At 34.4% G+C, this 26244-nt stretch overlaps 1 protein-coding gene and 1 long non-coding RNA gene across 2 annotated transcripts; one reads left to right on the top strand and one right to left on the bottom strand.

Annotated features, from left to right (window-relative positions):
* Positions 1-1435: 1435 nt before the first annotated feature.
* On the bottom strand, positions 1436-8304 carry LOC18447473 (seed imbibition 1). Its single transcript, XM_006857570.4, has 13 exons — positions 8054-8304; positions 7297-7541; positions 7002-7092; positions 5831-5879; positions 5641-5732; positions 5428-5535; positions 5196-5330; positions 4278-4688; positions 3957-4098; positions 3702-3769; positions 3369-3503; positions 2998-3215; positions 1436-2138 (listed from the first exon to the last, which is right to left on the bottom strand). Exons 1-13 carry the CDS (start codon positions 8242-8244, stop codon positions 1762-1764), a joined length of 2262 nt encoding a protein of 753 aa, XP_006857632.1. The 5' UTR covers positions 8245-8304; the 3' UTR covers positions 1436-1761.
* A 14975-nt stretch (positions 8305-23279) lies between these two features.
* On the top strand, positions 23280-23771 carry LOC148780266 (uncharacterized). Its single transcript, XR_016042535.1, has 3 exons — positions 23280-23406; positions 23493-23568; positions 23658-23771. It is a non-coding gene; the product is annotated as an uncharacterized LOC148780266 (long non-coding RNA).
* The last annotated feature ends 2473 nt before the right edge of the window (positions 23772-26244 follow it).

The following is a 26244-nucleotide window of genomic DNA, read 5'->3' as shown; positions in this document are numbered from 1 at the left end:
AGCCAGCCAATCATAGGGGGCCCACCCCCAGCTTGCTTAAGGGGCACACAAAATGATGGCTGTGCAGGGAGTAGCCAACCAATCACAGGGGGCCCACCCCGAGGTTGCTTGAGGGGCACACCCCCAGGTTGCTTAAGGAGCGCTGAGTAATATGAGGATAATGAGGGAGGGAGGGAGCACTGAGTAATATGAGGATAACTGCTAGAAAGGTAAGTGAGTTTTTCGATGGTAGTAAGCGTGCATTAAAGGTAAGTGAGTTTTTCAATGGCAGTAAGCGTGCATTAAGGATCGGCATGAAGTCGTACCTTTTTGCTTTTGGTTATGAATGAGTTAACCAGAATGCTGAGTAATATGAGGATAACTGCTAGAAAGGTTAGTGAGTTTTTCAATGGTAGTAAGCGTGCATTAAGGATCGGCATTAAGTCATATCCTTTTGCTTTTGGTTATGAATGAGTTAACCAGAAATATACAGGCGCTGAGTAATATGAGGATAACTAGTGAGTTTTTCAATGGTAGTAGGTAAGTGAGTTTTTCAATGGTAGTAAGCGTGCATTAAGGATCGGCATTAAGTCATATCTTTTTGCTTTTGGTGATATACGGTGAGGATCCGTGGTTATTTTCTTTACAAATAACATAGCTTTGACTATTGATATTAGAGAAAGTTAGAACTTTGAAAAATGCTTTAGACTCTAAAATTTTTTAATAATAGTCATACTAAGATTTTCTCTTTTTCTATATTTTTCTACATGTCCCCAGATAAAACTTTTCAAATCAAAGTTTTATAAATTATTTTAGCTTTTTTGGATTTTTATGCTGCCTTTGGTTGTTTAAATTCCAATTACTATTTTATTTTTTTGAAATTTTTATTTTTAGGGTTTATTGGCCCTGTGCATTACAGCACCAAGTCCACTCGGACTTAGCCAAGCTACTCTCAGGGCACAGGCCAGTTAAGAAAAATTTCCCCACAGAATATCCAGAATTAAATGCCATCAGTTGAGTTCCAAAGCATTCAAGCTTACATCGAACCAGTGTTCCGAAAATTGAAATCTACTGGGCAGGGGCACAGGCTCGTTGTACCTGCACAAGGCTAACATAAAACTAAAAAATAAAAATAAAAATAAATAAATATAAAGAAGAAGAAGTAATACTGGAAAAACAGGAGACTCAAGCAATTATAGGGTTTTTCGGTTAGGAATCGCCACCTTCCCTATCCAATTTGGCTCAAACAGTTAGATTTTTTATATCCTACATTGAACAATAGGCATATGACTCCAATGTATGGATAGTGAAGATCATGAGTTAATGCTTGAAATACTCTCATCACGCATTCTCTTTCACAAGCTCTCATAATTGTCTTCATATTAATTATCCTCTCTCTCTCTCTCTCTCTTTTTTAAATTTTATTTATTAAATTTTATTTATCTCTTCCTCCAAAGATAGGAATGTATCCTACAATCTTTATAGAATTCATGAGTAAATGCTTGAAATACTCTCATCACGCATTTTCTTTCACAAGCTCTCATAATAACAATTGAGGAAGAATTCTTCCTAGTTTCTTCCGATGGTTCCAAATATAAAAGTAAGCTCTCATAACAACATTTGAGGAAGAATTCTTCCTAGTTTCTTCCATTGGTTCCTAATATAAAAGTGGAAGTGGAGAAAACCGAAAACTTCCGTCTTTTTCTTTGTTCCTGGTTTCCTCGAATATCATTCATCTAAATCACAAAGCAGATTATCTCAAAAAGCAATCTCCAAAACCAGTTATACTTCTACTGTGATCTCCCACATGTATGACTCTTTCTCAGGAACTCCCAAATCAAGGCTGAGCAGACCTGAACTCTCCTCATATGTGAACTCTGATTCCAAAGAGCCCACTGTGATTCTCTTGGGTCTTGTAGAGGAAAAAGCTCCGAAAAGGCCGCACCCACGAACTTTCATATTGATAGTCGTGATTTCGGATGACTCGTATGCCAATTCCTTGATAGCCCCACCAGAATTGAACATCTTGATCAGGCCAATTGGTGCAAAAGAGGCGCCATTGGAGAGATCCTTAACAGGAGCAACTGTGAAAACTTCATACTCTCGGGACTTCAAGGTAACGGGAACAGATGCATTTTTGGGAAGATACACTAGCTCTCCTGCACAAAAAATAGTGGAAAACGAGTAAACAAGCAGGATATCAAGGTTCGAAACTGAACCCAAACTCGGAAACTACCCAACAGCCCGCTTTTCTTTCATACTTTGTCAAGAATATAAAATGCAAGAAACACTTGAAATGTGTTTCAAGAAGAGTATATCAAACGCATGAAATGCTGATTTGTGGACTATGAACTCTTTCATCTCTTACAGATCTGTCGTATTCCCCTCTATCTTTTTATTTGTTTCCTTTTTCCCCTCACAAAACTCATTTATTAAATAACAAGCTTTTTAAATCCTTGTGTTTTATTAAATAACAAGCTTTTTAAATCCTTGTGTTTTATTAAATAACAAGCTTTTTAAATCCTTGTGTTCAAGAAAGCAAACTCTGGACCTTTTAACCACCTGGAAGCATTGGGATCCCGTTGCATTTGACATTTAATGTGATTAACTTGGGCCTTTTGGGACAAACTTCGAGGATCAAACCCTTGACCTCCCACATTATGTCCAGAACTAACTTGATTCCAGAACTAACTTGATTCCTAGGAGAAAGAAAGGGAAGCAAAAACGAAAAAGCCAAGGTTTGCCTGTTTGGGGTTTTTGGACAAATTTTAAGCGCTCAAACCTTGATCACCCTCACCCAAAACTGAAATGTCTACTGCTAAACCAAAGCCTAAGGGACAGAAGTATGTTGAATAGGATTTGAACTTGAGTAATAGTGAGTAAATAGCAATACACTGACCATTAAAACCCCAACGAATTAACTGAGCTGAATGCGATTTGGTCCTTTAGGAACCAAGAAACATTTTGGTCTTTCATGGAGTGACGTAATGAACATAAAAGTTATTTCAAAAATCTTACCTCCTAAATGTGAGTATAGAACAGCATTTCCACTCCAGTCATTTTCTGCTATCTTTGGCAAATAGTCAACATCCTTTGCTCTAATACTTCCCGTGATTGTCCCTGGTTGTTTATCATGAATCGTATTCTTCTTGCCAATCCTACACCATCCAGCTCCTTGACAATTAAAGACTCCCAGGACTCCAGTGTGATCATTGAGGTTCCATATTTTCAACAAGCTACATGGTACAAAGACAAATTACCAATTAGTCAGTATTTACCACATAAAAATTCACAATTAAAAACCAAGAATAAGCTTAAACCCAGTTAACAGTGGATTCAGAAAGTTGTGGTCATGAATAATGAGAGGAAATAGTTATTTAGTTTCTCACCTTTTCCCATCTCTTGCAGGATCAGAAAACAAGCAATCCTTGGTGGGTCTCCCCGGAAGTTTGGCCCTCAATATCGAGCCATCTGGAAGTACAAGCTTCTTCAACAGATCAAAATCATGGTTTCCTGGTTTGTCACTGCATTGAGTAAAGTTAAAGTGATAATTTAGCCAACAGCTTCAGTCTCCATGAATTTTAAGCTATCAAAATAAATTATTTAGCTGGATATCCAAGGTTTCAATGCCTGAATTTTTTAAACAGAAAAAATATATATACACAGATACGCATGCATGCGCAAACACACAGAGGCATAGAGAGAAAGAAAGAGAGAGAGACCTGACATAAATGGCACATCCACCAACTGCACGTGCTGCTCCATGATATTCAGCCATTGGATGAAGGCTCTGCACAAAGCCAAAGGAAAAAGAATGAAATCATGATATACAAACACAAATAATACTCCTCGAATGTAGTGTTTGAATTTCTAAGTTAATAAACCAGCTTGCAAATATTTAATGCACTGATAGATGCCCAACACATTTCCACCAAAAAAAAAAAAAGGAACAAAAAGATCCGAGTATGGCAACATACATGGAACATATCCCAGTCAGGCTGCATAAATTCTCCGAGAAAAACAGTATTATATGCCACAGAAGCAATGTGGATTGTGTGAGTGGCTGGATCTTTAGGCCAAAAATCATCGGATGCTCTTATTACTGCAGTTCTCTTTGAGCTATAATCAAAACAAGATATCAAACTAATTAAGAATACAAAAAAAGTAACAGACATTAACAAAAATTTTGGAGAAAGAGGTTTAGATAAACCAACTGTTAGTGAAAGGAATGAGCAAAAGCTCACCGGCAGCTAACAAAAACTCAAATAGAGAACCCAAGTACTCACAGTTTCCATTACCTGTACAAACCATCCGTATTGTGACTCATGCAAGCAATTATTCCATTATCGGGGAAATTTCTCGAGATTGAAGCTTCCAATGCTTGATGGTATTTTCTAGCGAGGGTCACACGCCCACCATGGCCAGCTCCTAAGGTCTCTAGAATGTTTTGGACATCAACTTTGACCCCATCAATTCCAGCTGATGCGAGATAAGAGTGGAGTTCATCATAGAAGCTGAAAACTTTCTCCGGGTTTACAAGGCCAAGGCCATTAAGTGCAATGCTATTTAAGGCGTCACAAGCTTCATTCGATAGAATCCCAGGAGAAGTGACGGGATATGCCATCTTTGATTCATAGTGTTCCATTCCTTTAGCACCAGGCCTTACCCCACCCCAATACCCAGTCAATGCATGCCAGACGTAGACATATCTGAAAAATGAGAAAGGAAATTATTAGCAAGATAACCAAAGATGTAACAAAGTAATTACATGGATTGCAAGAAAATGTACATAACCAATTAGGATAGTAATAAAATCAGAAATATGTCAAATGCATGGCAAGATAGCAATACATGGAATTATGACATAATTAACTTATTCACTATATACAAATGGTTAAAGATGTTTCATTTACTTTAGCCATTTTAATATTTCTGGACACAAGTTATAAGCCAAATGCATGGACAGAAACTATCCAAAACAGAGTTTTCATTATTGCATCTAAGTCGGTCCTTGGTGTTCGCCAATATAAATGATACACATCAACAGAAGTTTAAATGGATGACTTTTGAAATAATACATGGACAACTATCAAATTGGTGGCAGATAGTAATCAAATTGTGTCCAAAAGCTGATCATCAATACGAAAAGAATGAATTCTCACAATGAATTTAAAAAAATGAACAACGATCAAATTGGTGGAAGATAGTAATCTTACTTTACATCGTGTTTGCCTTTGATTTCACTGACTATGTGAAAAAGACCCAACGCTGGATCCTCCTCTCTGTGACCCTCTTTTCCATTCTTCTGAAACTTGTGATTCTCCTTAATATGTGTGAGCCTGTTTGCAAAGCTGTCCAAGGGAACAATTGCATATTATAATCTCAAAATGGAAGAAGACCTAGCCATTGACAAGCTTATATATAAAATATAATTAACTGTATGCTTACTTTGCTGCATCTTGAGCCTCAGAGGCAACACCGATGGGATCCATGCCAACAGATTGCCAACCATCATCTATTATTACAAACTTGGGGGGTATTCCACCTTTCTCTAAACTGCACTAGACTAATCAACTTCAGTATAAAAATCATTTTGTAATCTAAAATCCATATAAATATTTAGCCTCAAAAGAAGAGAAATAACCCAAAGCAGTTCAATACCTTTCCAAACCTTGTTTGACTCCATCAGCCGTAACATCAGTATAAAAAGCATCCCACGTGCACCACCCAAACCAATTAAGCATATCCGGCATCTACATCAGATATATGGCAAATATAGAAGATAAGAATTTGGGATTTATGGTGAATAAGCCACCAATGGTTAGAATGGGGAGAAACATCTTGCAATTACCTTCTTTCTTTCACGGTGAGCAAATGTTTGGGAATGACTCTCAACAGATCTACAAATATTAACAAAGAAAAAACAACAGAAGCACATTAAAGATATGCAAGGGATGTAGGTTGAATTGACCAACACAAAATACAGAGAAGCATAAGGTTTTTTTTATTTGAGGAAAAGAACCACAGGATGGCAAACAAGACCACCAGATTCTATTTCTTTCCTTTTGCTTTCTGATGTCGCAATTATTCCTCATAAACGGATCTCCCTTCGCATTTAATGTATCTTATCTTTTATATATAAAGAAAAATGGGCAGGGGATTCACCCAAAAACAAAAGGGTGCAGTTGGCATACGGATGCATCCGTAGCCGTAGAGGTAAGGTGCACCTTCAAATTTTATCATGGTATATAATTTTGATGTAAAATGTTCTTAGGATTATCTCAAAATCTATTTTTATATCTAATTATAAAATGTTAAATTTAAAAAATGGTTAAAATCAAGTAGATCTAAAAACATATGAAAATCTTGAAAATGGACAATGTACATAATATGTTGTAAAATGCACTATTTCTAAGACTTAAAATCTTTTCATTTTTCATGGTCATACATCTCGATGTCGAGATGATCAATCAAAGGGTTTTTCAACATTAAAACTACCTTTTCCGATGGATTTTTGAGGTGCATACGTAGTTCTACATTATAAGGTTGCATCCTTATATAAACTTTTTCCAAAACAAAAATATCCAAGAGTAAAAGACCAGAGATCAGAGGACATACCCCCTATTACAATTCTGGATCCCAAATTGATAAATAAATGTTAAGTAATTAGAAACACTTGATCATGTCAAGATTTAACATCCGACAATCTAGTCGCAAATTTCAGAAAATGATCAACATATAATGTATTTTTTGATCCAGAACTAGCCTCAAAACAAGTAAGGTGCATTGCTGACAATGCTAGGCATTATGTCCTTCATTTTTCTTGAAATATTTCTCAAATTGATACTACAAAGGCAACATACAAGTTAATTTGAGTGACTATGGCAACTCAACTCAGCCAGACAGGAAGATCACAGTTCTCTCTTGATATATATATATATATATAAGAAATTACCTGTATGTTATAGAGAGAGAGAGAGAGAGAGAGAGAGAGAGAGAGAGAGCAGAGAAACATATCATACTTCACTGCACTTCTGATGACATCAAATGGGTCTGTTCCAGCAGCGACAAAAACCAAATGGGTTCCATCGTACGTCTTGACATCCGGATCTCCTGAAAATTTAAGAAAAGCAAACAAAAAATTTGAAAATTTGTTTCACTCTGAAGGAAAATTAAAGAGAAAACAGATGCCCATTTGTTTCGATCTCAAATTACTTTTCAAATAGTTAGAAATGTATGATCGACGGTTGCACAATCAAGTTCTTTGGGTTAGAGAGAGAGACCATGCTTGCTATAGCCAATCATCTTAGTTCTTACCACTTTCAAGACAGATCTCCAATTCATTGTTGTCATTTCCTTGAAGAACCGCTCTGAATGATCCTTCTAGAACTGGTAAGAATACCGTATAAATAACAGATTCATTCAATTCATCAAAATGGGATCCGTCCCTCCCCTCAACAATCAGAAATTGGGTTTCAAAGGGAATGTCTTTGCCACAAGAACCCATCCTTTGTGTCATCCACCATAGCTTAAACCGGAAAGTACACATAAATCTCAGACCCCTGTAATTCAATAAGAGACGCTAAATCAAGCACATACCATTAATATGTTCCACCATGAACACTCATACGACACTATAATCAGAGAACCACTGAAAAAACCAACAACTGATAAATTAATAAGATCGAACAAATCGGCAACCTGTTCAGTGGAAGTTTATATAATTGATATTAGGCTTCTATTGCATTAAAGTTATTTCATTGCTCGCAATTCTTCCAAAGGTAATTGATACATGCAAACAAAACTATGCATCCATTTCCAGTTAAAAACCAAAAAGAAAGGGAAAAAAAAAAAAAAGTTTAGGCAAAACCAAAAAGAAAGGATCAAAAGGCCAAAATTAACCACCAACGGACTCAAACAAGACATCAAAATAAAATTGGCAGATCAAAGTATTACCAATATTTAAACTAATCTTAAGGACATCAATGAATCAAACTTTAGAATGGAAAATATTTGCTGATAAACTACCCAAAAATTTAAAGTAATGAGAAACAAAAGATTAATGGGTACTCACTCGAGTGTTCCAATGGGAAAAACATGCCGGCTCCCAGTCTGATCTGATGTCGCTCCTATAAATGCCCCATTTGTTAAACCCGAACCAGTTGCAGGTGTTACTGTGATATTGCCATGAACATTTGACAAAACACAGGTCCCCAATACCATCAAATTACCATCATTTATAGAGATTCCAGCTCCCACAGTCATCTTTAATGGGAAATGGAAGTATACAAAATTTTAGAAAAAAGAAAGCAAGCTATGGTGCAGTGGGAAATGCCTCAAAACTCAATCTTCAAAGAAGATGAGAAGAACCCAGTAATCTTACAATGCTCAAACCAAAAATAAACAAAAATGGCAACCCAAGACACAGACTGAAACTACAACAGGGGGGAAAAAAATCTAAAATTTCAACCCTCAGCAACAAACACAACGAACAAACATTCAAAAAAAAAGAAAAATACAAGCTCTAGAAGAACAAAGTACCCAAAAAATGAAAAACTGAGCTCAAATTTGACCACTCGGAGGAAGAACGAAGACCCCAAGCAAATCTACCAAACTAGAAATCTATAGAACAACAAAACACAAGTTTAGACGAAGAAAAAAAAAAAAAACCTACTAGATTTGATAGAGAGAGAAGAGGGAGAAGCAAAGCTCAAAAAACAAAGAACTGAAGCTCAAGTGAAGATTGAATCAATGACCAATGCATCCCAAAAACTATCAAGGAACCAGTATTTAAACTGCGAGGAAGATATTTTTATTCAAAAAAATGGTGAATATGAAAATTAATTAATTCATGAAAAAACAAAGCTCGAATGACGAGGAAATATAAGAAAACAGCAAGAAGTCACGTGGTCTCGGAAAGGTCCCAACAAAATATTTGCACTTTCGATACGTACTGCTCACGTATCAACTGCCGCACCGCATATTTGGCCTAGATTTCGGCATCAGATAAATACCGTGAGCCGAATCCCGAATCCGAAATGTTCCGACATTTTGGCAGATGGATCGGCGAAATTCAAGTCCCACGTTGAATAAAGAAAAAGAAATTTCCCGTTTTATTTTTGGAATTAATAAATTTCTATATTTTTATGGGTGTGGTTTGTATAAGGTTGAGGCCCCGAGCAATCAAAGTGAGGCGCACCTTTAAATAATGTCTAAAAATGTTGTTTCATGTCGAAAATATTTATGATAGCCTGAAAATTTATTTTCATTTCTAGTTATAAAATTTGAAGTTTAAAAAATAGCATAGATCCATTAGATCGGTGAACAATTAAAAATCTTGAAAATTGATGGTCTACATAAGCATTGCTTTTGAGAATTGAAGTCATTTTTTATTTTGAAGGTCAAGATGAGCTGATCAGATTTGAAGGTTTTCGGCATCGAAATAACTTCTTATTGTGAATTTTTGAGGTGTGCCTTAATTTGATTGTTTGGAGCCTCAACTTTATATAAATGTTTTTCTATTTTTTATATTTTATGGTTAAATTTATTTTTTGGTATAAGTTATATTTGAACTTTATCTTTTTCTCTATATCTACAATTAAGCTCAAATTTGGAAGGTTAGTATTTATTATCATAGAATAAAAAAAATTTAACATAAATTAAATTACCAAAATACATCTAAATGCTATATGGGTATTTTGGTTGTCTATTATTTTTATAATTATTTCTTAATATTTTTTATAGGTGCCTGGTGGAATGATGGAAAGAAGTATAGACACAAATTTTAGGTTAATTTGATATGAAGAAGATAAAATCAATTTCATTTCTTTATGAAAACAAAGTAAAGACTCACCTCAAATCCTTATATCGAAAGTACGTTGGGCAAATTTTGAAGTAAAAAAATAATACAAATCTTACAGATCCATAAACATTGATTTCTAAGCGGAATGGATGGTTTAAAACATGTATTATAATACACACTATTTTTAAGGCTTGAAATCCTAATTATTTTTCGCAACCATAATGTAAAGCGGAGATGATCGATCCAAAGGCTTTCTGATGTTAGGACTACAATTTCCGGTAAATTTTGAAGTGAGGTTATTTTGCCGATCAAAACATTTTCCAATTATTTTCCTATAAATATGAAAGAAAGTTTGAGGAAATCACGAATTACAATAAAGCAAACTCATTTCTTGGAGTTTTATCACCAATTTATCGGCTAAGTTTTGCCAAGTTTTCATAGCTGGAACTTGAAATTGTGCTTAAATGTGGTTCGTTCAAGGGTTCGCCTCAATTTGGAGAAACCAATTTATTATTATTCAATCGCCATTTTTTTCCTAAATTTAGTAACAAAACGGCAATTCAGTCTGAAAGTTGTGGCAGATAACCAAATTTGGCAAAATTGCCACTTTTGGCGTCCAAAAAGGAAAGTATGTAAATAAAGGTATATCCTATGTGCCATTCACACACAAGGAGTAGATCCACCGCCGGTTGAGATGATGGATGGTGGAGATAACAATTGACATCCTCTACTCTACGGTGTTTGATTAATCTACAACATCTAATTTGTTTTGTAGTTTCAAATATCATAAATAGGCTCCCGTTTCATTGGAACGTGCGCATCGAGCACTACATAAGTGTACTTAGTATTCAGTCTTGTGTATTGTATATGTTGTGCGTAACACAAATCACTCAATGTACACTATGCACGTGCAAAGTATAAAAAGATTCCCCGTACTTACAACGAGTTTTATTTTTTAACCAAAATATTGGGATGCTTAGCGATTTTCAGGTCTTTTGGTGCAAAATCACTGACATCATGATCCGGTCCGACTAAAATGAGTTGCGAGGGATTTTGGAACCGTGGAGCATGCTACAAGCCCACACATGCTCCACAGTATTGTATGCTTGAAGGAAAAGTATTTTGTACATCAGGGGATGCAATTCTATGTTAGCGTCGCCAGACACATCAAACATCCATTGTAAGGATGAATGTAAAGAAGGGGTGGTTTCAAAAAAAAATAGAGCCACCAGTTTACAACTCTTCTTCGAAACATATTATTCTTAATTTTTAAAAATTATTTTTTTATTTGTCAATGATCTCCATGTTAGAAAATATATATTTCTAAGAAATTAAATTAGATTAAAAATCAATCTAAAAAGTGCATCATGGAGTGAAGTGGCAATATGTACAAATGACCAAGGAGACTCATAAAAAACCGTGTACATATTTAATTTGCAAATGTTTTGAGCTTCTAAAGGTTGTTGTATTGCTCATTATTTATTTTAGTTAAACAGTGTAGATTTGATATATTTTTTAAGATATTGTCATCATATAGTGCCGAATTTATATTGTTTACATAAAATAGATATTGTAGATTACTTAATATTATTTTATAAAATAAAGATGATAGTTAACCAAGAAGAAAAGCAAGTGTTTATTGTGATACATGATATGGAAACAATATCATATTAAATTGGTAGCGTACATCAATGCGTTTGATAGTGTGAGGTGCTTATCAGTATTTCAAAACCCACATTGGTGGGGCAGTTTGTTCACCCACAAATTCATGTCTTCAATTCAAATTGGGTTTGGATCATTCCGATATAAAAAATCATAAAAAGTAAATGAAATAAAATAAAAAATTAATATAAAGATTAATAGGATGGGGATTTTTTAATAACATACGCCGAAACCCATTTTAGGGACTGCAATTTTCCCCAAAATTTTCCCACTAAGATTCCCGTAATAAACCGAAAATTAGGTGTTCTAGTTGCCACCGAAAATTAGGTGTCGCCACCCGAGAAATGGTAGATATGCCGATGTGGTGACGTCTGCATTGACCCCGTATTGGCTAACGTGGACATGAGTAGATCTGACGTGGACTTGATCATATGAGAGGGACGTCAAAGGTTTGGCACGTCGGACCAAGGTGTAAGGTTGCCAGGTCCTTAGTCAACGTGGACATGAGTAGATCTGACGTGGACTTGATCATCTGAGAGGGACGTCAAAGGTTTGCCACGTCGGACCAAGGTGTAAGGTTGCCAGCTCCTTAGTCAACATCTTCTGGTAAGAAAAAGAGCATCATAAATCATGCATGATTGTTGCCACGTCAGTTATTAAAAAGGCTCCAATGTCCCTTTGACTCAAATCTCAATTAAAAAAAGGTGTGCTAGCGTAAAAAATAATCTTTGAAAAAAAATGTCGGGTCGTATCGGAACAGTTTAATTCTGAATTAGTGAACCCATCCGATTCAACTTAAGAATTAATGAACCTATCTCAGTTTCTTGATTATATCGGGAGCCAGGGAGTTTTCACTAGGACCTCTTTGGTTTTTTAATATAACCTATCAGTTCTACTCGGGAAAATGGCTGATATGGCATCCCATTTACTAAATTTGTTCTCAAATTTTTAGTTTTTATTGGTCGATTCTCTCAATTGGATCACCGATTGGCCGACTTGTGCCAATTTTTTGGATGACAGGTTCACACTACCGGTCCAGGTTTTTATACATTGATAAAGAGTAATTGTTGGGTTTCTGTGGCCTTTAAAGGCCTTACGAGTGTTGGTAACATAAAATGATGTAGTGGAACATGAACTTAGTGGGAGTGTGGTCCCTCGTAGACCCTACTAAACAAATGATGGCTTGCTGATACCTATCCGTGCTTCACGATCTAGGTCAGTCGGTTGGAAAAAACCTATGTTACTTGAGCATGAAGAACAAACCAATAAGGGTTTATGGATTAACCCTTGCTGAGGTCGGAGAACATGCCCGGATGAGTGAGCCGAGGGACTCTATGACCCTTGTATGTGATAGTGGCGTACTGAGATGGGCCCAAACTTCATCCATATCCCATCGCACGGCATGCATATTGATAGATCGTTCAGGAAAGTCAGATATTTACGTTTGGGTGAAGTGTATGCATGTAGGAGAGATACCCCTATGCGCTATAAAGCTGTGGTCGCATCAAGTCGTGGTGACCTTGACTTGTTTATAAGAGAGGACCTATAATCCATAGACTGGTATTGCGACCCCTTGATTCATCGACCTGACTTTGGTGGCCTGCTAATGAGGCCCTACTTGGACTGTGGGTCATGGGAAATACTGGGTCGGTTCGAAAAAGCTAGTGTGGTATGTAGTCCACAGTTAAAGGCGTAGTACCCCGTTATTACAGATTGGATTACCAAAACCATATTGATAATTTTCCCATCATATTAATTTAATTATGTTGATTTTATTATTGAAATGATTTTAGTTTTATTATTTGAATTTTTATGAATCTCTCAATATTTTATTTTTGATTTTTGGACTTATAAAAATACAGTTATTATTTTTACAAGGTTATAAAAATTAAAATATATATTTTAAATTATTTTATTCAATTTTAAAAATAATACTTTTTTTATAATATTCCATGGGGGCCCATAGTGTACATAGGCCCACCATGTGGCATGTGGGTGGAGACTCACACGTGCCACATTTAGGTAAGGGGGATAATGGTTCATGCAACATCGACCCATCTATGGAATGGATAGCTCATATCTCTCACCCTTGATCGACGGTCTATATTCAACCCTTGATCGACGGTCTATATTCAATCTCATAAAAAGATGCAAAAGAAACTCTAATATTATTCAAAGCCTATAAAAAAAGATTGTCTCTACCCAAAAATTTCTACTCATTATCTCTTGTACCTAATTTACATATTTCTCTCTCATATCCCAAAAAGAGGGCACGTACCACTCTCTCACACATTATGAAAGAACCTTAAAGGTTTGATGTCTCTCACATTGTGAAAGAACCCAAGGGTTTAAGTTATGGAGTTTTTCTCTCTTATCTCTCAAATATGGATTTACGGCTAAGGGTTTTAGGGTTTAGCAAAAAGAGAATCCATCTCTCTCAAACTAGGTTGCTAAGAGAATTCACCTAGGGTTTGAGTTTGTGATCAAAGGGGTTCATGATACATTGGTGTGGCTTGGCAGAAATTTGTTTTCTCGGATCGAGATTGAAGCTAGACCGTTGATCCCACGGCATCGGATGGTGGTGACTCGTTGTGGATTGTAATAAGCCCGGTTGAGGTAATCTCCGACACACTTCTTTTTTCTGTTTCTTGCAATCTTATAATTTATTATCAAACAAAGTGCATAGTTGTTTCAATGGCATCAAGTTGTTAAGATATTGGTTTTATTGTTATGTTGATTTTATTTTGAAATTTATCTTATTATAATAAAGACCACCTGTAAGTGATCTTTTGCCAAAAGAAAATGGCGAAAAAAAAACTATACTCCCCGATAAAAGATCACATAGGTCTTTCTTTTACTAATCACAGTAACTACCCTTCAAGACCCATCTAAAATGTCGCTCTGGCCCGATAAATTTTTATGATAGCTTGATATTCTCTTTGGCTCTTGTTTATGAAATTTTAAGCTCTAAAAGTGATCTAGATTTGATAAATCTCTGAATAATAGTGAATGGACGGTCAAGATAACTAGAGATGTCAATGTGATCAATTTTAGGGTCTTCCTAGTGTCTAAATGATTTTATTTAAAATATGACATGCAACTTAGTAAGCTACTTGTTAACCTTTTGCATAAAAAAAGATTACATGGAAGAAAAATCTAAAATTTTCCAAAATTAAAGAAACATCAATTGTTAGGAGGAAAGAAAAATTATAAGCAAATGAAAAGAAGGAATCGACAAAATGAGAAGACTGAAAAATTGAAATAGGAACGAAAATGGATAAAAGAAAAGTATTCGGATCAATGAAACGCTTTTTATCGATAAAGATGCCAAATATGGTTTCTTATGGCAATGGTGTAGTATCTTTCAATTGAATATCTGAAATCACATGTTTTCTTTTCATTCTCGGGTGGACATGAACGTCCATGTCACATGCTATGTAATGCAGTGTTTAAAAAGTTGGACCCAATGTTTTAAAAAACGCTGACCGGTTCGACTCGGAAATTGCAAAAAGTGGATCGTATCGGCTAAAAAATCGGAAATAGTCTGGTTCTAGAGAGAACCGGACGATTCTGTACAGTGAATCGCCGATTCACTGTACGGAATCGGCGAGTCCGTACAAGATTTTTTTTTTTTTTTTTTTTTTTTTTTTTTTTTTTTTTTTTTTTTTTTTTTTTTTTTTTTTTTTTTTTTTTTTGTAATCCATGATAGATTTTTTTGTAATACTTGATCGATTTTTTTGTAATCCATGATTGAATTGTTTTTGTTGAATTGTTTTTGTTTTTTTGTAATCCATGATCGAATTTTTTGTTTTTTTGTAACCCATGATAGAATTTTTTGTAATCCATGATCGAATTTTTTGTAATCCATGATCGAAATGTTTGTTTTTTTTTCTTGTAATCCATGATCGAATTTTTTGTTTTTTTTTTTTGTTTTGTAACCCATGATAGAATTTTTTGTAATCCATGATCGAATGTTTTGTAATACATGATCGAAATGTTTGTTTTTTTTTGTAATCCATGATCGAAATGTTTGTTTTTTTTTTTGTAATCCATGATTGAATTTTTTGTTTTTTGCTTTTTTTGTAACCCATGATAGAGTTTTTTGTAATCCATGATTAAATTTTTTGTAATCCATGATCGAATTGTTTTTTTCTTTTTTTGTAATCCACGATTGATTTTTTTGTCTTTTTTTGTTTGTTTTTTTTGTAATCCATGATCGAATTTTATGTAATCCATGATCGAATTTTATGTAATCTATGATCGAATTTTATGTAATCCATGATCGAATTTTTTATAATCCATGATTGAATTTTTTGAAAATTTGTGATTTTTTTTTTTTAATCCATGATCGAATTTTTTTTTGTAATCCATGATAGAATTTTTGAAAAATTTGTGATTTTTTTTTTTTAATCCATGATCAAATTTTTTTCTGTAATCCATGATAGAATTTTTTGAAAATTTGTGATTTTTTTTTTCAATCCATGATCGATTTTTTTGAAAATTTGTTATTATTATTTTTTAATCCATATTATTCAAAGAGAAAATGAGAGAGAAGATGATTCTGAGGCCGCCCTATCCCAGCCATATTATTCACATATCGAGTCCCAACAGCAACAATGTAGGGATGAGCACGACAGTGCAGGTGAGCATGAAGGATGGACAATCTTCGGGGATTTTAGATTGGGAACACAACAAAACACTAACACTCAGGGATTTGAGAATAGTCAGACGCCTGCTAATATCGATGATTCGTTTTTAGATCGAATCAATGAATTGTTAAACTAATTCAATCAATGGCACCAGCGTGACCAAGAAGAACAATAACGTCGTCTATCATTTTATTTTTAAATCATATGTTACTAATTTTATGCTTTATTGTAGTCCATGTATGTTGATATACTTATTCCATGATAATTATATGTTTATCCTTTTGTGTGATGTAAATTAAATGCTGAATGGCGGTTCATGCAGGGAAAGAACATATCGATATTCGTATATTCATTCAAAAACATGAAAATTCTTAATTTATTGAATTCCTAAAAATAATATTTATAATGAATTTTAATAATTTTTTCGGATTTTTTTTAAGCTTTATTCTGACCGATTCACCCGATTCCTGATCCGGATCGCCGATTTGCTGATCCGGATCGGTTTTTTGGAAGCCCGATCCGGGTCACCGATCCGTTTTTTAAACCATTGGTTGGAACCATTTCAATCCGCGTATCGGTACGGTAGATCGTTTCTCTACATATCCATGTTCGATCATTGGATTCGCGATTAAGATTAAATCCAGATTGTTTTGAATTAATGATCTAAAAATGGTGAAAAATAAGTAAAATTGAAATATTGGTTTATAGCTTGGGGATTTAAGGGACCTAAAAAATATTCTATAAGCTTTAAAAACATAAAAAATAAAAAGGAAAGTTTTAGGGGAATAGTGTTGGAACCCAATATCATCCTAAAACCAGTTCGATTTCCACATGAATAGATGATCGAGATTGAAAATAGCTGGGTTTTAAAATGCTGGATCCAACTCTCTAGGGCTTGAGTCTAAGTTCCCGACTTGAGAAAGTCTAATAAAGTCTAAGTCAGATGAAGCAATTTTTTGAGCAAAAATTCAATATTATAAAAATAACAGGAATCGGATGATTCCTTGTTCTTTGAGCCCTGAATTCCATGCACTCATTCAAGGTTAACTCGTACGCATCCCGAGTCGTGCTTATGATTGTTTTAACAATACACTAATATAATATCTTTTGGAAATGCATATAGTAAAATCAATTATTTTTGGAATAAGTAACCACAATTATTAATAACCATTACGTGTGAAATCAGGTGGTTGGGGATGCATGACTTGTCACCATATCCAAAATAAAATTTGTCGAGTGGTATGATGCACTTCAATATATTGGATTTCACACCCAATTACTTAAAATAATAGCGACCTTCTTGTATAAAAAATCAATAATATTGTAATATACTTTTTAAATCGTGTAGTTACGTGGGAGACTAATCTTTTCAGTTACATAGGAGACTAAATGATACAAAATTCTAGATGTACCAAACCATACGGTTTTGAGATAGCTTTTTGTCACACCCCAAAAATTTACAATACTGTTATTCTTGAGATGTGACAGACAAAACATATATACATCTATTGATAGGACAAATTTACAGTGGTGAGGTCTTACAAAGTAACAAAAGAAAGCTAGCACAACAGCAATATCTTCCAAGGTTGATCTTGACTAGCACTCAAAATGAATCCGCAGTTATCCTGAAAAAATGTTTACTATAGTTTGATGAGTTTGGCTACTCAGTAAGTGATCATCATAATCCTAAAAATAATCATGATTGAAAGATATCAATATTTTCCAAAATGAGATCTATTAACAGAAATGCTTCAACAGTTTCACTTTCAATAAATGCATAATTAAGTATAATTCGAGTAATTGAAATGCTTATAACACTTTTAACGGCAGTGCATAATTCAAAGGATTTCACAAAATACCCTACTGGCGTCCCAAGTAGGTCACCTATATACCCCATCAGCGTCCTGATGGGCCCACTTAATCCCTATCGGCGTCCCAAATAGGTCCACTTAATCCCTGTAGGTCCACTTATACCTCACCGGCGAACCGAATGAGTCCACTTAATCCCTACCGGCATCCCAGATAGGTCCACTTATACCTCACCGGCGAACCGGATGAGTCTACTTGCATACTTAAATTATTTCTAAATCTCTTTAAACATTCGAAAGCAGCAATATCATGTACTCAACATATCACTGAAATCATTAATATGAATTTCACTTAAACCATTAATAACAGTCACTCTCTATAACATTTCAAAAATAACCAATCAAATATTTTGGGCTCAAATTTAGAAAGGTAGCAGTTTGTAAAGGCATTCTAGCTTAATTGCCAATTTAATATGTATAGAAAAAAAACTCTTATAGAAATTCAAGAATACGGAATTATCACAATTTATGGGATATCAATCCACAAATAAACATTTCACAACAATACTATAATCAATTGCAAAAATAGCAATTTTTAAATAATAAGGCAGTCATTTGCACATGAATTGTACAATGTCTAAATATTCAAAACAGTAGAAAGAAATATCACAATTTTACTGAAAGCAGAAATGTCACATTTATTTCTAATAATTTGATAGTATCTAAAATTTTCTAACAATAGCCAAGAAAAATAAATAAATTTATTTTTCTAAGAATTTACAGCATTTAAAATTTCTAACATAGATAAAATATCACAATTTTATTAAAAAGATTATTTTTCAAGATAATGAGGTCGTGTGCGCATAAAATTTATCGCACCTAATTCATGATAATAAGCATAAATAATTATTTCATTTTATTTTTAAAAAGAATGGATTATTTTTCAAGACAATGAGGTCACTTACACATCAAACCAGCGTTTTAAAAATCGCCGAGTCGAACCGGACTCGCCCGGTTCGACTCGGAATTCACGAAAAAGGGACCGGATCGGTTCAAAAACCGGGAATCGTCCGGTTCTAGAGAGAACCGGACGATTCCGCACAGTGACTCGCCGATTCACTGTGCGGAATCGGCGAGTCCGTGAAGAACACGGGTTGCACAGTGTTCTTCACGGATTTTTTTCAAATTTGTCATTTTTTGATCATTTTTTTTGTTTTTTTCGGCACGTGATCTGTTTTTCAGGCTGTAAACAGCTTTATTCAGCTTTTTTAACGATTTAATGGTGGAAAAATTGGTTGTTTTTGGATCAAGAAAAATTCGGGGTTTAGGGTTTCCGCCATTTCTGAAATTTCATGCCAAATAGGGCATGAATCTTTCAAAATTTGTAGGCATATTGATCTTAAAGCTGTGAATCAAAATATTTTGTTACTAATTTGTGATAATCGTTGAGAAAAACAGACTTTTTTGGAGATTGAAGGCTTCGGTTCACAAAAACAGGTAAGAACTTTGGGTTTTTTTGTTTTTCCGCCATTTGATTTATTTCATGGCATATTTTGAACAAAATGAGTTCAATAATTAGGGTTTTTAATCTTTATTGTGTCTAGTATGATTTAAAATTTTTAATTTTACGTAATCTGGTTAATTACAGCAAGAAATTTGATATGAACAGTGAGATGTCAGGGGAAAAAAATTCCGCTGTTTTTTTTTTTTTTTTCCGCCTTTTGATTTTGTTTTCATGATATATTAGAAATAATGTGTTAAAAATTTAGGTTTTTGATTCCTTATATTGTTGTTTATCAGAAAATATAGTCAATTGGATGTAATTTATTCACTTGGAGGTGAATTTTTGACTTAAAATCGCTTATGTAAAACGACTCTGTGATGAACAAATTTTTTTTTTTTTTTTTTTTTTTTTTTTTTTTTTTTTTGTAGCCCATGATAGAATTTTTTGTAATCTATGATCGAATTTTTTGTAATCCATGATCAAAATGTTTGTTTTTTTTTCTTGTAATCCATGATCGAATTTTATTTTTTATTTTTTATTTTTGTAACCCATGATAGAATTTTTTGTAATCCATGATCGAATGTTTTGTAATCCATGATCGAAATGTTTGTTTTTTTTTGTAATCCATGATCGAATTTTTTGTTTTTTGTTTTTTATGTAACCCATGATAGAGTTTTTTGTAATCTATGATTGAATTTTTTGTTATCCATGATGTAATTGTTTTTTTCTTTTTTAGTAATCCACGATCGAATTTTTTGTTTTTTTTTGTTTTTTTTTTTTGTAATGCATGATCGAATTTTATGTAATCCATGAACGAATTTTTTGTAATCCATGATAGAATTTTCTGTAATCCATGATCGACTTTTTTGTAATCCATGATCGAATTTTATGTAATCCATGATCGAATTTTTTGTAATCCATGATAGAATTTTCTGTAATCCATGATCAACTTTTTTGTAATCCATGATCAAAATGTTTGTTTTTTTTACTTGTAATCCTTGATCGAATTTTTTGTGTTTTTTTTTTTTTTGTAACCCATGATTGAATTTTTTGTAATCCATGATGGAATTGTTTTTTTTTGTTCTTGTAATCCACGATCGAATTTTTTGTTTTTTTATGTTTTTTTTTTTTTTTGTAATCCATGATCGAATTTTATGTAATCCATGATCGAATTTTATGTAATCCATGATCGAATTTTATGTAATCCATGATCGAATTTTTTGTAATCCATGATCGAATTTTTAGAAAATTTATGAATTTTTTTTTTTAATCCATGATCGAACTTTTTGAAAATTTGTTAATTTTTTTTTTAATCCATGATCGAATTTTTTGAAAATTTGCTGTACTTTTTTTTTTTTTATTTCTTTTTATCCATGATCGAATTTTTTGAAAAATGATGATTTTTCGAAAAGATGTGAAAATCGTGATAAAGTTTTGATTATCATGATGTATTAAACATTTAAACCTAATTTTTAATTTTTATTGTTTGAGTTTGCTGTAATTTTTTTTTTTTTTTTTTTCATGATCGAATTTTTTGAAAATTGATGATTTTCCGAAAAGATGTGAAAATCGTGACAAGGTTTTAATTATCATGAGGTATTAAACCATATTTTAAATTTTTATTGTTAAAGTTTTTGTTGAAAAAATTGTATGTTGATGGATTATTTATGCAAAAAAATGCATGTTATTATATTTTCAATACAAAACTGTATTTTTTTTATCTGTTGTTCATGAATTTTTAAGTTGGAATGACTGATGTTAGCCGGCTCTTTGAAGAATTGTTTTTATTATTAATTTTTTAATGCAAAAAATGTATGTTCTTGATAATTGAGTTGTAGCCATGTTTGGAGCTTGCATTTTGTATTATTCTAAATGTTTGTAATTGATATGTACGAAATATTATTGTCAAAAAAGGTATTTTGCAATAACAAATAACAACGAATATGACTACATGAACTACCGCAACATATTATCACTACATATTGTGATTATTTTTCTTTTTGAACTGTCAGGTTAATTTAAACTTTTTACATCTTAAAACAGTTGAATCATGTCAAGATCTATAGAAGACCCTGCATGGCAACATGGGGTCAGACTTGATCTCAACAAGAAAGACAAAAGTATTTGTAATTACTGTCAAAGAGTGATAAGTAGTGGGGTACATAGGTTCAAGCAACACTTGGCAGGGGTTAAGGGAGAAGTTTCTGCATGCACTAGTGTCCCTAGTAATGTAAAAAAACAGATGGTGGCAATTCTTAATGCTAGCAAAGGTAAAAAAATTGCCAAACATAGGATGAATGAGGAGATAGCTAGTTTATATACACCATCAAGCAGAAATGATACAGAAGAGCAATATAATTATGACCTAAAAGAGTAATATAATAATGAGCTGGACATGGCCACAAGATTGAGTTTATATGAACAATATCAGAGGGAATGTGGGTTTAGAATGCCTGGTGGGTCTAGCTCAGACATGCATGGTGGGCCTAGCTCCGATATGCATGGTGGGCCTAGTTCAGATATGCATGGCGGGTCCAGCTCGAGCATGTATGGCGGGCCCAGCTCAAATAAGTATGGAGAGGTTGGTGGCAATATGTATCAAGAAGAATCAGTTGTTGAAGAAATTGTTTCTAAGTTACCTAGGAGTGCCAGTATTGCAGGTCATGGTCGTAAAGACCCATTTCTCTCAAAGCCTAAGTCACAACAGATGACCTTAAAAGGCATGGTTAAAGGTACAAGAAACATGTTAGGGAGATATGTTGGTAAATGGTTCTACGATAAAGGGATTCCCTTTGATGCAGCCAATAGCCCATATTTTCCACCTATGGTTAGTGCAATCCAGAGAGCCGGGCCCGGGGTAAAACCCCCGACGGCATATGAGCTCAGTGGGCCAATATTAGACGAAGAGGTAGAGGAAGTTAAAAAGTGGATTGAAGAATATAAACAGAGTTGGCCAAGGACAGGAATTACTCTCATGAGTGATGGTTGGTTGAATAAAGTTAACAAAAAGGAGTTTTTAAACTTCTTGGCCTATTCCCCAAAAGGTACAGCTTTTTTGTCTAGCAAAGACGTATCAGGGACGAAGAAGGATGCAAACTTCTACGTACGACTATATGATCAGATAGTGGAGGAGGTGGGGGATAAGCATGTAGTCCAGTTTATTACGGACAATGCGCGTGCATGTGTTTCTGCGGGCAGCAAGTTGATGGATAAGAGGAAGCATCTAGTATGGACCTCGTGTGCTGCACACAGCATCGATCTTATGTTAGAGGAAATCGGTGAGATCAAAATTGTGAAGGAGACTCTAGATGAAGCAAGGTTGGTGTCGAGATTTATATACAACCACTCGAAAATATTATTTCTGTTTAGAGAACACTCTAAGAAAAAAGAGATAATCAGGCCTGCCATAACCCGCTTTGCGACCGATTACTTAGCTGTGGACTCCATTCGACAATCTGAAGGTGCATTAAAGAGATTGTTTACTTGGGAAGAGTGGTTAAATGACCGCCTCTCGAAGTCCAGTACCGGTGTAAAAGTGGATAACATAATCTCAAATAGGCTGTTCTGGTCTCGATGTTCCAGTGTTGTAGAGGCCACTGCCCCTTTGGTCACGGTGTTAAGAATGGTGGATGCTGATAAGAAAGCTACCATGGGTATCCTTTATGAAGGTATTGAGAGGGCGAAATCAGCTATTGGGGAGAAGTGTAATTTTGCTAGCAAAGTGATCGAGATTATAGAAAAGAGGTGGAACACCAAATTCGGACGTCCAATTCATTATGCTGGTAAATATATATTTATATCATTACAATGTTTCAGTTTAAATCATTTTTTTATGAAATTGTAAATGACATTTTTCTACCTATATATTTTTTAGGTTACTACTTCAACCCAAATTTTTTCTATTTGACACCTGAACAACCCCACAAGATTATGGAAGGGGTCAGATACATTATTGCAAGGTTGGAGAGAAGCCATCGAAACCAAGTAGCAGCAATACAAGAGGTATTATTTAATGTTCGGGTAAGAACTTCATTGAGTTGTTATATTTGTGAGGAATAATGCACTAAAACGTAATATATTTGTTTTAGCTTGCTATGTATAGGGATGCTATAGGATCCTTCGGAACTAGACTTGCCAGAAATTCTCGAACTATGATGGATCCAGGTTATCCCCTCGCTAATATTTTGTTTATTCATATATTTAATCTTATGAATTGTTCTTGCCCTTACAATGCTTTTTACATTTTAATCCAGCTGAATGGTGGGAGATATATGGTACTGATGCACCTCACCTAAAGAGGATAGCAATCAAGGTGCTCTCCCAAACATGTTCTGCTACTGGCTGTGAGCGCAACTGGAGTACGTTCCAATGGTTGCTCACTACTAGAAGGAATCGACTCGCTTCTGAGAAGCTTCATAAACTAGTCTACGTTCATTATAATTTAAACCTCAGAGAGCGACAAATAAGAAGGAAGCTTGAAGACTATGGGCCGATAGACTTAGACACAATATTTGTCACAGACACCGCAGACCGATGGGTAGTCGAAGAGGAGGAGCCAGTGTTGCACAAGAGAGCGTTCCTTGAGGCTATCGGTGATGAAGATATTGAAGAAACTGATGAGCGGCATGAAAGAAGAAGCAGCCAGCCAATGTATCCACAATATGTCGATGATATTGCACCTAATGAGGGAGAGTGGGAAGGGGGTCTAAGAGAAAATGAGAGAGATGATGATTCTGAGGCCACCCTATCCCAGCCATATTATTCACATATCGAGTCCCAACAGCAACAGTGTAGGGATGAGCACGACAGTGCAGGTGAGCATGAAGGATTGACAAGCTTCGGGGATTTTGGACTGGGAACACAACAAAACACTAACACTCAGGGATTTGGGAATAGTCAGACGCCCGCTAATATCGATGATTCGTTTTTAGATCGAATCAATGAATTGTCAAACGAATTCAATCAATGGCACCAGCGTGACCAAGAAGAACAACAACGTCGTCTATCATTTTATTTTTAGATCGTATGTTATTAATTTTATGCTTTATTGTAGTCCATGTATGTTGATATACTTATTCCATGATAATTCTATGTTTATCCTTTTATGTGATGTAAATTAAATGTTGAATGGCGGTTCATGCAGGGAAAGAACATATCAATATTCGCATATTCATCCAAAAACATGAAAATTCTTAATGGAGTACCCTCATTTTTTATTGAATTCCTAAAAAACAATATTTATAATGAATTTTAATAAAATTTTCGGATTTTTTTGAAGCTTTATTCTGACCGATTCACCCGATTCCGATCCGGACCGCCGATTCGCCGATCCGGATCGCCGATTCGCCGATCCGGATCGGTTTTTGAAAAGCCCGATCCGGGTCACCGATCCGGTTTTTAAACCATTGCATCAAACTGATAAAATAAAGATCCTAGACGGAAATATCACTATTTATTAAAAATAGACTATTTTTCAGGAAAACGATGTCACTTACCCACAAATATTTGAGGGGGAGCTTCCGATAAAAAATTCGATTCGAGAGAGGAGTTCACTATGTTTCGACCAGAGAGAGAGAGATTTCAAAATTTTCTAGGGTGGGAGTGCTCACCTCCCCTGTTTAAATTCTTATAACGTATTATTATATTATTTTATTAGGCTCTACCTCATACCTGAGGTATCGCGTTAAGAGTCTGTTTTTAACATATGAAAACCACATCCACTAAAGATCGTGGCAAGCAGCAAGCAAAAGTTTAAACCAAGTAAAAATTTTGAAAAATAGTGATGGTCCCCAAAGACCATCATACTCAAACAGACCATCACCTATTTAAAAATATCTTTTCTCTTTTTTTTCTTTTTTTTTTTTTCCTTTTTTTTTTTTGAAATTTTAGGATTGTTACACTTTTATTTTCCATATTTGTTTTAGTGGGCCGATTATATTCAAGCCTTTCACAACTTTTACACCTCAAAACCATGTGAAGGCCATGGTCCATCAATAATGATAGTAGCATTAACAAATGAGGAAGCATTGGTTACGGCTCAACCACCGTTTCCAATTTTTGCACATGTAAAATGATTCACAAGTAAATTCAGTAATAATCAATCACTTTCTCAAATGCAAATCGTACTGTCCTTTTTCATTTAAGCGTATATGCCCGGGGAATATATTTCTACATTTGCGCCCGCGGAGGCATAAATCATCCATCTTAAAATGGCTCTAGCTGTCCCTCCAAGAAAAAGGTCAAATCAACTGCGTAAATAAATATAAAAGGAAAAAGTTTACATAGAGATGAGGTTCCAAACAATCAAATTTGACCGTACCTAAAAAGTTTCACTAGAACATGTTGTTTTGATGCTCAAATATCTTCAAAATGATCATCTTGACATCAAGATGCATAGACATAAGAAAAAAATAGATTTTAAAAGTTTTGGAAATAGTATATTTTGTAATGCATTTTTGGACCGTCAATTTTTAAGATTTTCAAGTTTAATAGATCTATTGATCTACATTATTTTTGAAGCTTTAAACTTTATAAATAAATATGAAAAATATATTTTAAGGCTATCGCAAAGATTTCCAATATTAAAACCACATTTCACGACACTATATGACGGTAAGCTCTAATTTGATTGTTTAGATCCTAGGCTCTATACAAACCACACCCTCAAAGAGCTATTTATGGACATACCCTTAAATTTTAGGTACGATACCGTGTGGAAATTAAAGTGACTCTTCTTTTTTATTTTTTTCAAAATTGCTCCTTAGTCAATTAACATTTTGATTTTTTTTTTTTTTTTTATAATTTTTTCCCATTAATAGGGCACACCCCAAGTTTTAAGGT

Source organism: Amborella trichopoda, chromosome 10, assembly GCF_054954075.1.
Source record: "Amborella trichopoda isolate Santa Cruz 75 chromosome 10, AtrichopodaSantaCruz75HAP2 v2.0, whole genome shotgun sequence".
In the NCBI taxonomy this organism is placed as follows: Eukaryota; Viridiplantae; Streptophyta; class Magnoliopsida; order Amborellales; family Amborellaceae; genus Amborella; species Amborella trichopoda.
Note: the sequence above shows the minus strand (reverse complement) of the source record. Positions and strands in the feature narration are given on the sequence as shown.